This window comes from Balaenoptera musculus, chromosome 1 (assembly GCF_009873245.2).
Source record: "Balaenoptera musculus isolate JJ_BM4_2016_0621 chromosome 1, mBalMus1.pri.v3, whole genome shotgun sequence".
In the NCBI taxonomy this organism is placed as follows: Eukaryota; Metazoa; Chordata; class Mammalia; order Artiodactyla; family Balaenopteridae; genus Balaenoptera; species Balaenoptera musculus.
The window spans coordinates 112,094,686-112,106,724 of record NC_045785.1 but is presented as its reverse complement, the minus strand read 5'-3'; the positions used below and the strand labels follow the sequence as shown (position 1 = coordinate 112,106,724).

General features: G+C 42.8%; 1 protein-coding gene across 2 annotated transcripts; it reads right to left on the bottom strand.

Moving 5' to 3' along the window:
• Positions 1 to 8,016: 8,016 nt before the first annotated feature.
• HAX1 (HCLS1 associated protein X-1) lies at positions 8,017 to 11,502 on the bottom strand. Of its 2 annotated transcripts, none has more exons than XM_036824382.1 (7): positions 11,336 to 11,502; positions 10,553 to 10,847; positions 10,199 to 10,386; positions 8,881 to 8,932; positions 8,647 to 8,753; positions 8,428 to 8,518; positions 8,017 to 8,278 (listed from the first exon to the last, which is right to left on the bottom strand). In XM_036824382.1, the coding sequence occupies exons 2-7, from the start codon at positions 10,782 to 10,784 to the stop codon at positions 8,193 to 8,195; spliced, it is 756 nt and encodes a 251-aa protein (XP_036680277.1). In that variant the 5' UTR covers positions 10,785 to 10,847; positions 11,336 to 11,502; the 3' UTR covers positions 8,017 to 8,192. The 2 variants fall into 2 exon arrangements, with proteins under 2 accessions (XP_036680277.1, XP_036679536.1); XM_036823641.1 differs by having other exon boundaries at positions 10,553 to 10,809; positions 11,336 to 11,499.
• Positions 11,503 to 12,039: the final 537 nt, after the last annotated feature.

The following is a 12,039-nucleotide window of genomic DNA, read 5'->3' as shown; positions in this document are numbered from 1 at the left end:
GGTCTGGGACATGCTGGATATCCAATCTGAAGTAAAGGACTGATTATTGAATCTCCCACCTTCCATCACTGAGAAAAAAACACATCACCAATCTACTTAGGATTTAGGAGCAATGTATTTCACACTTGAGAATACAACTCTGACCATTGAAGGCTGTCAACTTCGAGTGGGACCAAAGCAGAAAAGGCCTCTGCAGACATGTGACCCAGCAGACCCAGTGAGACTAGAGTATCTGTAGTAGGAAAAGATACCATGTGTGGTTTGGCAAGCTCTAATAGGAGAATCATAATGTAGACCCACAGGGCTCTGGAGCAAAGCCATGCCATCTGCAGCAGAGATATACATACCTTTTGAAAAGCAGCTCTTACAGTGCTACTGGGCTCCAATAGCGACAGAGCATCTGATTACAATTCATCAAGTGACCAAGTAGCCAGAACTGCCCATCACAAGGTGGGCTCTGCCTGATTCTCCATGTCATTAGGAAGGGTGGGCCCAGCAAGAACACATTGTAAAATGGAAGTGACATCTTTGGGTTCAGGCGTAAGCAGGGTCAGAGGGCACAAGCCAGCTGAAAAGTAAGTGGCCCAGACTCATGTCATTTACCAGGCATCTCTCCCTCAGCTCACATGACCCTATTGGGGATTGTCTTAGTCCATTCAGGCTGCTATAACAAAATACCATAGACTGGGTGGCTTATAAACAACAGAAATTGATCTCTCACAGCTCTATAAGCTGCCAATTCCAAGATCAAGGTGCCAGCAGATTCGGGGTCTGGTGAGGGCCCACTTCCTGGTTCATAGACAGCTGTCTTCTCACTGTGTCCTCACATGGCAGAAGGAGCAGGGAAGCTCTCTGGGGTCTCTTCTATAAGGGCACTAATCTGATTCATGAGGGCTCTGCCTTCATGACCTAATCACTTCCCAAAGGCCCCACCTCCAAATACCATCACATTGGGGGTTAGATTTCAACATATGAATTGGGTAGGGGGGGCACAGACATTCAGTCTATGACAGGGATTCCTTGTGAAGAGGGATCAGAGAAGGAATAAGCTTGGTTCAGACATGAGTTGGCACGGTTTGTGGGTAAAAGCCAAAAATTGACTGCTGCTGCATTGCAGCAAATCAGGAGTGTCCTTGAAAGACGGTGGTGAGGGGAAATCCCCCCAGGGGACAGAGATTTGGACAGTACATCTGGTCATCCACTTTGCGTGGAAAGAGAAGGTAAGAACATACACAGTCACAACTGGCCTGGTTGTTTGGTCAGGGGCTTGAAAAGACAAAGAGTGGAAGATCAGGGACAAGAAAGTCTGAGGATGGACCTATGGGAGTAGTCTTGAAGTGGAAAGATCTTTGTATTACACGTTAATGCCCACCAGAAAGCATCCATCACAGATGCACTGAACAACCAAGTAGGAAGAATCACTTAGCCACTGCCTGTCATCAGCCACCCACTTCTGAACAATGAATACACTGAGTAGAGTAACTGGTGGTAGGATAGAGGCTATGCACAGGCCCAACAGTGTGAGCTCCTACTCACCACGGCTCAGTTAACCACTGCTGTGGCCAACGTGCAATCTGCCATTAACAAATACCAACACTAAGTCCCTAATACAGTGCTATCTCTCGAGGAGAGGAAGCAGACACTTAGGGACAAGTTAAGGACACTAGATTCCCCATCACTTTTGACCGGGATTGACACATACTCTGAGTATAGGTTTGCCTTTCCTGCCCATAGGGTCTCAGCTAATATCACTCTATAAGGACTTATGGAGTACTTGATCCGTTAATATGGGACCCACATTATATAATTTTTAAAAATTTATTTATTTATTTTTTTGGCTGCATTGGGTCTTTGCTGTGCGCGGGCTTTCTCTAGTTGCGGTGAGCGTGGGCTACTCTTCATTGAGGTGTGCGGCTTCTCATTGCGGTGGCTTCTCTTGTTGCAGAGCTTGGGCACTAGGGCATGCGGGCTTCATTGGTTGGGGCACGCGGGCTTCGGTAGCTGTGGCTCACGGGCTTAGTTGCTCCACGGCATGTGGGATCTTCCCGGACCAGTGATCAAACCCGTGTCCCCTGCATTGGCAGGCGGATTCTTAACCACTGCGCCACCCGGGAAGTCCCTGAAAACTTTTTTTTTTTTTTTTAATTTATTTTGGCTGTGTTGGGTCTTCGTTGCTGCACGCGGGCTTTCTCTAGTTGCAGCAAGCAGGGGCTACTCTTCATTGCAGTGCGCGGGCTTCTCATTGTGGTGGCTTCTCTTGCTGCAGAGCACGGCCTCTAGGCACGTGGGCTTCAGTAGTTGCAGCATGTGGGCTCAGTAGTTGTGGCTCACAGGCTCTAGAGCACAGGCTCAGTAGTTGTGGCGCACAGGCTTAGTTGCTCCGCGGCATGTGGGATCTTCCCGGACCAGGGATCGAACCCGTGTTCCCTGCACTGGCAGGCGGATTCTCAACCACTGCGCCACCAGGGAAGCCCCCCTGAAAACTTTTTTAATGAGAAAAAGATCCAATAATTTTTTTAACATCTTTATTGGAGTATAATTGCTTTACAATGTTGTGTTAGTTTCTGCTGTATAACAAAGTGAATCAGCTATATGCATACGTATATCCCCATATCCCCTCCCTCTTGTGTCTCCCTCCCACCCTCCTTATCCCACCCCTCTAGGTGGTCGCAAAGCACCGAGCTGATCTCCCTGTGCCATGCAGCTGCTTCCCACTAGCTATCTTACATTTGGTAGTGTATATATGTCCGTGTTACTCTCTCACTTCGTCCCAGCTTACCCTTCCCCCTCCCTGTGTCCTCAGGTCCATTCTCTACGTCTGCATCTTTATTCCTGTCCTGGCTTTAGGTTCATCAGAACCTTTTTTTTTTTAGATTTCATATATATGCGTTAGCATATGGTATTTGTTTTTCTCTTTCTGACTTACTTCACTCTGTCTGACAGACTCTAGCTCCATCCACCTCACTACAAATAACTCAATTTTGTTTCTTTTTATGGCTGAGTAATATTCCATTGTATATATATGCCCCATCTTCTTTATCCATTCATCTGTCGATGGACATTTAGGTTGGTTCCATGTCCTGGCTATTGTAAATAGTGCTGTGATAAACATTGTGGTACATGACTCTTTTTGAATTATGGTTTTCTCAGGGTATATGCCCAGTAGTGGGATTGCTGGGTCGTATGGTAGTTGTATTTTTAGTTTTTTAAGGAACCTCCATACTGTTCTCCATAGTGGCTGTATCAATTTACATTCCCACCAACAGTGCAAGAGTGTTCCCTTTCCTCCACACCCTCTCCAGCATTTATTGTTTGTAGATTTTTTGATGATGGTCATTCTGACCGGTGTGAGGTGATACTTCATTGTAGTTTTGATTTGCATTTCTCTAATGATTAGTGATGTTGAGCATCTTTTCATGTGTTTATTGGCAATCTGTATATCTTCTTTGGAGAAATGTTTATTTAGGTCTTCTGCCCATTTTTGGACTGGGTTGTTTGTTTTTTTGATATTGAGCTGCATGAGCTGCTTGTGTATTTTGGAGATTAATCCTTTGTCAGTTGCTTTGTTTGCAAATATTTTCTCCCATTCTGAGGGTTGTCTTTTCGTCGTTTTGATGGTTTTCTTTGCTATGCAAAAGCTTTTAAGTTTCATTAGGTCCTATTTGTTTATTTTTGTTTTTATTTCCATTTCTCTAGGAGGTGGGTCAAAAAGGATCTTGCTGTGATTTATGTCATAGAGTGTTCTGCCTATGTTTTCCTCTAAGAGTTTTCTAGTGTCTGGCCTTACATTTAGGTCTTTAATCCATTTTGAGTTTATTTTTGTGTATGGTGTTAGGTAGGGTGTGTTCTAATTTCATTCTTTTACATGTAGCTGTCCAGCTTTCCCAGCACCACTTATTGAGAGGCTGTCTTTTCTCCATTGTATACTCTTGCTTCTTTCATCAAAGATAAGGTGACCATATGTACGTGGATTTATCCCTGGGCTTTCTATCCTATTCCATTGACCTATATTTCTGTTTTTGTGCCAGTACCATACTGTCTTGATTACTGTAGCTTTGTAGTATAGTCTGAAGTCAGGGAGCCTGATTCCCCCAGCTCCATTTTTCTTTCTCAAGATTGCTTTGGCTATTCGGGGTCTTTTGTGTTTCCATACAAATTGTGAAATTTTTTTTTTCTAGTTCTGTGAAAAATGCCTTTGGTAATTTGATAGGGATTACATTGAATCTGTAGATTGCTTTGGGTAGTATAGTCATTTTCACAATGTTGATTCTTCCAATCCAAGAACATGGTATATCTCTCCATCTGTTTGTATCATCTTTAATTTTTTTCATCCGTGTCTTATAGTTTTCTGCATACAGGTCTTTTGTCTCCTTAGGTAGGTTTATTCCTAGGTATTTTATTCTTCTTGTTGCAATGGTAAATGGGAGTGTTTTCTTAATTTCACTTTCAGATTTTTCATCATTAGTGTATAGGAATGCAAGAGATTTCTGTGCATTAATTTTGTATCCTGCTACTTTACCAAATTCATTGATTAGCTCTAGTAGTTTTCTGGTAGCATCTTTAGGATTTTCTATGTATAGTATCATGTCATCTACAAACAGTGACAGTTTTAGTTCTTCTTTTCCAATTTGGATTACTTTTATTTCTTTTTCTTCTCTGATTGCTGTGGCTAAAACTTCCAAAACTATGTTGAATAATAGTGGTGAGAGTGGGCAACCTTGTCTTGTTCCTGATCTTACAGGAAATGGTTTCAGTTTTTCACCATTGAGAACGATGTTGGCTGTGGGTTTGTCATATATGGTCTTTATTATGTTGAGGTAGATTCCCTCTATGCCTACCTTCTGGAGAATTTTTATCATAAATGGGTGTTGAACTTTATCAAAAGCTTTTTCTGCATCTATTGAGATTATCATATGGTTTTTATCCTTTAGTTTGTTAATATGGTGTATCACATTGTTTGATTTGCGTATATCAAAGAATCCTTGCATTCCTGGGATAAACCCCACTTGATCATGGTGTATGATTGTTTTAATGTGCTGTTGGATTCTGTTTGCTAGTATTTTGTGAGGATTTTTGTCTCTATGTTCACCAGAAATATTGGCCTGTAGTTTCCTTTTTTTGTGACATCTTTGTCTGGTTTTGGTATCAGGGTGATGGTGGCCTCGTAGAATGAGTTGGGGAGTGTTCCTCCCTCTGCTATATTTTGGAAGAGTTTGAGAAGGATAGGTGTTAGCTCTTCTCTAAATGTTTGATGGAATTCGCCTGTGAAGCCATCTGGTCCTGGGCTTTTGTTTGCTGGAAGATTTTTAATCACAGTTTCAATTTCAGCGCTGTGATTTGTCTGTTTATATTTTCTATTTCTTACTGGTTCAGTCTTAGAAGGTTGTGCTTTTCTAAGAACTTGTCCATTTCTTCCAGATTGTCCATTTTATTGGCATATACTTGCTTGTAGTAATCTCTCATGATCCTTTGTATTTCTGCTGTGTCAGTTCTTACTTCTCCTTTTTCATTTCTAGTTCTGTTAATTTGAGCCTTCTCCCTTTTTTTCTTGATGAGTCTTGCTAATGGTTTATCAATTTTGTTTATCTTCTCAAAGAACCAGCTTTTAGTTTCATTGATCCTTGCTATTGTTTCCTTCATTTCTTTTTCATTTATTTCTGATCTGATCTTTATGATTTCTTTCCTTCTGCTAACTTTGGGTTTTTTTAATTCATCTTTCTCTAATTGCTTTAGGTGTAAGGTTAGGTTGTTTATGTGAGATTTTTCTTGTTTTTTTTTTTTAATTTTATTTATTTATGGCTGTGTTGGGTCTTCATTTTTTTCTTGTTTCTTGAGGAAGGATTGTATTGCTATAAACTTCCCTCTTAGGACTGCTTTTGCTGCACAATAATTTTTTTAATTGAAGTATAGTTGATTTACAATATTATGTTATTTTCAGGTTTATAGCAAAGTAATTCAATATTTTTGCAGATTATATATTCCATTATAGGTTATTACAAGATAATGGGTATAATTCCCTGTGCTATACAGTAAAAATCCTTGTTCCTTTATCTATTTATATTTTATACAAAGTAGTTTGCTTCTGTTAATCCCTTATTCCTAATATGTTCCATCTCTCTCCTTTAGTAATCACAAGTTTGTTTTCTATGTCTGTGAGTCTGTTTCTGTTTTGTATATACATTCTTTTGTGTTATTTTTTAGATTACACATATGAGTGATATACAGTATTTGTCTTTCTGTGTCTTATTTTACTAGGCATAATATTCTCTAGGACCATCCACATTGCTGTAAATGGCAGTATTTTACTCTTTTTAATGGCTGAGTAATATTCCATTATATATGTGTGTGTGTGTGTGTGTGTGTGTGTGTGTATATATATCACATCTTTTTTTCACCATCAAACATCATTTATTAGATTCAAAATGATGTCATCGAAGCAAACGAAAGATTTGTATAGATTTTTCTTTTTTTGGCTTCCTTGCAGAAATCACATATTACAAAAAAATTTTTATTATAGTTGATTTTCAATGTTGTGTTAGTTCCAGGTGTACAGCAAAGTGATTCAGTTATATACGTATATATAATCTTTTTCAGATTTTTTTTCCCTTACAGGTTATTACAAAAGAGTATGGTTCCCTGTGCTATACAGTAGGTCCTTGTTGGTTATCTATTTTATATATAGTAGTGTGTATATGTTAGTCCCAAACTCCTAATTTATCCCTCCCCCGCCTTCCCCCTAGGGTAACCATAAGTTTGTTTTCTATGTCTGCAGGTCTATTTCTGTTTTGCATGTAAGTTTATTTGTATCTTTTTTCTTAGATTCCACATATAAACAGTATATGATATTTGCCTTTCTGTCTGGCTTACTTCACTTAGTATGATAATCACTAGGTTCATCCATGTTGCTGGAAATGACATTATTTCATTCTTTTTTACAGCTAATATTCAATTGTATATATATATCACATCTTTTTTAATCCAATCATCTGTCAATGGGCATTTAGGTTGCTTCCATGTCTTAGCTATTGTAAATAGTGCTGCTAAAAATACTGGGGTGCACGTATCTTTTCAAATTAGTGTTTGTGGTTCTTTCCACATATATAACCAGGAATGGAATTTCTGGATCATATGGTAGTTCTATTTTTAGGTTTTTTTTAAAAATATAAATTTATTTATTTATTATTTTTGGCCGCATTGGGTCTTTGTTGCTGCACACGGGCTTTCTCTAGTTGCAGCAAGCAGGGGCTACTCTTCGTTGTGGTGCGCAGGCTTCTCATTGCGGTGGCTCCTCCTGTTTCAGAGCACAGGCTCTAGGCACGCGGGCTTCAGTAGTTGTGGCACGCAGGCTCAGTAGCTGTGGTTCACAGACGCTAGAGCACAGGCTCAGTAGTTGTGGCACACAGGCTTAGTTGCTCCGCGGGATGTGGGATCTTCCCGGACCAGGGATCGAACCCGTGTCCCCTGCACTGGCAGGCGGATTCTTAACCATTGCCCCACCAGGGAAGTCCCTACATTTACATCTTGAGTTTTTCTATCTGGTATGAGGGAATGTTCTAATCTACTTGTTTTACATGTGGCTGTACAGCTTTCCCAGTACCACTTGTTGAAGAGACCAATAATGTTTTGCTAGTTATATTTTCCCTAATATATACAAAAAAATAAAAATAAAAACATAGCCAGTAAAGGAAGAAATATTTGCCCATGTACTTCATCAAATTATCTCATGAACTACCCAATCATAGTGCTCCCACACCTAGGGAAGCACTTATACACATACTTCCTTTTTTTTAAATCTAATGCATCCCCATGGAGAAATTCCCCTGGAATTATCACTAGTTATCTTATCTCTTCATAAGGAATATCATCTTCTAGAGGTACCTGACCCTTACTTACCAAAATCAGGTTTTGGAAGTAAAGCAAAAATTAAGAAATAATTTTTTGTGGGCCAAGTTAATTTGGGAAGCCCTGGATAGTGTGAGAAAGTGGAACAGCCATGACAAAGCCAAGACTAAGGAATTAGCATAAATAAAGGTTTTATTCGTCAGTCTGGGTGCGTGACATACTGACAAACCCTCAATTCACTGTTCCACACACCCAAGGTGCTGAGGCGGCAGGAGGAGAACTAAGCCCATTGCTGGTGAGCAAAGGGTGGGAGGGGGAAAGAACCTAAAGGCCTCTGAGGGTTAACAAGGCTACCGGGACCGGAACCAACGTCCTAGGAACAAATCCAGGATGGAAAAGGCATCATCCAGGGATGGAGGTGTTGGTGATTCTGGACCTAAGGAAGAAAGTGATACACAGAAGTTAAGTGAAAGAGACTAGATAGGGGCAAAGGAGAGGAATAATATTAAAGGGTAAGAGAGTTAAGGGTTTCCCTTTCCCAAGGAATTAAGAAATGGATCCCTTTGACTCATACTCTTTACTTACCATCCCTAGGAGAGCCACCTGCTTCTTGATGGGTTACTGTGGTCTCTTTCCGGCCCTCACTGTCCACCACAGTCCGGCGCTCCTCTACTGTCTACAAGGAGAAACCCCCACCATATCCCTAGCGTCACTAAAGGTGAGTTAACTGATTTCTTTACATAGGTCTTCCTTTCCAGAACATTCTCTGCCCATAGTTCCCTTTACCCGACTCCCCCAACTCACCCCATCTGGCTTAGTGATCTTAGTCACAGAGACGCTCTTGAAATAGGATTTGGGCTGGGGCTGCAGAACTGGGCCAAGGCCCTCCTCGGAAACCTGGGTATCAAGATCTAGAAGGGCAGAGAGAGGAAAGAAAAAAGAAAGAGTCCAAGGGAAAGAAGGGAACAAGTGTGGCAGGAAGAAATTTCAGGGAGGGAGAACAAAGGGCTGGTAAATGTCCTTTCCCTTCAAACTCACCATTGTCCTCTCTGGCTCTAGAATGGGGGGTCACAGGCCATGTATCATCAAACTGCAGAAGAAGCCAAAGTAGGTTAAATGACACCTTTCAATTAAATTTGAGGGGATCACAGAACCCAAACTATTTCCAAGTTCCAAAACTACTTTTCCTCAGGAGAAATAATCCCAGCCAGGATAGCTTTATTTACTTACACCTTCCTCCTTCCTGTTTTATGTATCCCTCTACCAAAAAGCATTCCTCAACTGATACTTTTCTGTCCTCCCTCAAGAAGTCTGCTTTGTCCAAGAATCATTTAGACCAGCAATTTTTTTTAAACAGAAAGCAGAACTCACATTTCTCCCCAAAGAAAATCCTACAAGAAGCTTAATACAGAAAACAAATAAATAACACCAAGTGGAGGGCCTAGGACTCCAACCCAAGACTGTTAAGATTCCAACAAGGTGGGAATGTAAATTGATACAGCCACTATGGAGAACAGTATGGAGGTTCCTTAAAAAACTACAAATAGAACTACCATACGACCCAGCAATCCCACTACTGGGTATATACCCTGAGAAAACCATAGGTCAAAAAGTGTCATGTACCACAATGTTCATTGCAGCTCTATTTACAATAGCCAGGACCTGGAAGCAACCTAAATGTCCATCGACAGATGAATGGATAAAGAAGATGTGGCACATATATACAATGGAATATTACTCAGCCATAAAAAGAAATGAAATGGAGGTATTTGTAATGAGGTGGATGGAGTTAGAGTCTGTCATACAGAGTGAAGTAAGTCAGAAAGAGAAAAACAAATACAGTATGCTAACACATATATACGGAATCTAAGGAAAAAAAAAAAAAAAAAAAGGCCATGAAGAACCTAGTGGCAAGACGGGAATAAAGACACAGACCTACTAGAGAATGGACTTGAGGATATGGGGAGGGGGTGGGGTGAGATGGGACAGGGTAAGAGAGTGTCATGGACATATATACACTACCAAATGTAAAATAGATAGCTAGTGGGAAGCAGCCGCATAGCACAGGGAGATCAGCTGCATAGCACAGGGAGATCAGCTCGGTGCTTTGTGACCACCTAGAGGGGTGGGATGGGGAGGGTGGGAGGGAGGGAGAGGCAAGAGGGAAGAGTAATGGGAACCTATTGTATATGTATAACTGCTTCACTTTGTTATAAAGCAGAAGCTAACACACTATTGTAAGGCAATTATACTTCAATAAAGATGTTTAAAGAAAAAAAAAAGATTCCAACAAGGTTTCTAGTCTTTGCAGTCAGTTTTCTCCACAGGCTCCCACTTCAGGCCCAGATGTACTCACCCTATGAAAAGGTCTCTGGGAGCCCCAGCCTGGTGCTGGTTTGGAGGATTCAGTTCTTGCATCACTCTCCAAGGCCCCACGAAAGATCCTAGGCTGGTGACTATCTGGATACTTAAGCATTGAGTCCCGAAGCGTCTGTCCTTCCTGCCGTCTCTCACCAGGTGTCTCTGACTCAGGACCTGGAAGTTCTGCAGAAAGGTGGCAGGTGGATGCTGGGGACTTGGACTCTTTTAAATCTCCTTGAAATCATCACTTTTCTCACACTTCCCAACCCCCAACTACTCTCTGCAGGTTCCTTTTTTCACCCACCGACCCAGCAGAAACCACAGGTTCTCCCCCGGGGCATCCACACACCAGGAGGGCGGGAAGGCAAGGTCCAGGCCCCCATCTCGCTGAAGATGTTATTGAAATCCCGTACTAGGTCATCAAAGCCGAAGTTATCGTGGAAACGCATCCCTCCTCCTGGGCTGAAGCTGAAGCCGAAGCCAAATTCCTCGGGGGGCTGGGGACCCTCAAACCTCGAGCTCCCACGGCCCCACGTGGCTCCTTCTTCTTCCTCATCATCTTCATCTTCATCGCGAGTCATCCCTCCAAAAAAGGGATCTCTGTGGCTAGGGGTGGAGGCAGATCGGCCACCAAGATTTCAGCACTACTTAAACCATAAAGTCAGTTAGTGGGTGACACAGTGAGACAAGAGTTGCGATCTAGGAAGCTGAAGTGAGGGTTAAGGGGACTGGCCATCGGGTTTGTTTTGTTTTTATCAAAGTCAGTCCTCACCTCGCGGCTCCCCCAAACGCTTCCGCTCGGCTTTTCTTCACTGTTCCCCAGCCCCTCCCTTCTCTCCCAAGGTCCTGCTCACTTGCTCATTGTTCTCTTCCCCAGAGCCCTATTGTCTTCCCCCTCCCGCGCCCCTGTTGCACCACCCCAGACTGGAGAAAGGTTTAAGCGGCTGTTTCCTCTCCTCTTAACGACCGCCCTGGTTACTGTCGCGGGGTGAGTGCTCAATGTTGACTTCCGTTCTCTCCGCAGGAGTTGAAGGAGCAGGGAAAAGGATGTTTTTCCAAAAATAGGGTGTCAAGGGTCAAGCTCCCCTCAGAGGATCCCGCCCCGCCTTCTCTGGCCCGGACCCGCTCTCACCTCCGAGGTCCAGAAAAGCCGAAAAAGCCCCGAAAGAGGTCAAAGAGGCTCATTCCCGCAGTGGGACTCGAACCTTCGAACCCCACAGCTGGTGGCAGCCAGAGCAACGCTGTCGGAAATTGAGCGAAGCGTCAGACCACGGTACCGGAAAGCAAGCCTGCGATCGGATACTGTCGTAAAACGACCGTAAGCCGGACTGGGTGGGGGGTGGGGGGCAGGGCAGGCGGGCCTATCACGTTCCAAAGGCTCTTTTACTCCATTTCCGGTGAAGGGAGCGGGCGTACTGAATTTTCGTTTTCCAACGATCACCTGCCTCCTAAGCCAATTCTCCTTCCTGCCGATCAACCCGCTCCAACAGGGTGTTTCGAGGGTTTGACACTGGATGCCACCGGAGGCAGCCGCCAGAGGGCAGCCCACCCGCACAAATGAACCGGACCGAGACCCACCCTCACCGCCGGCCCACCACACCCATGGGCTACCAGTCTTCCTTCTAAACCCACCTCGCCCCTTTCCTCCGTCCAGTTTGTTTCTTGACTGACACAATTAAGTCTAATATTAGAGGGATGGAAAAAATGTTGCATTAAGCTCCTTCTAGTATAGTGACTTCCCCAGAGTTGAGTAAAAGATAAAAGACAGAGGAACGCATAGATTTAACTCCATCTCTCCAACTATTAAGGAGTTTGTCATAACTATAGAGGATTCTC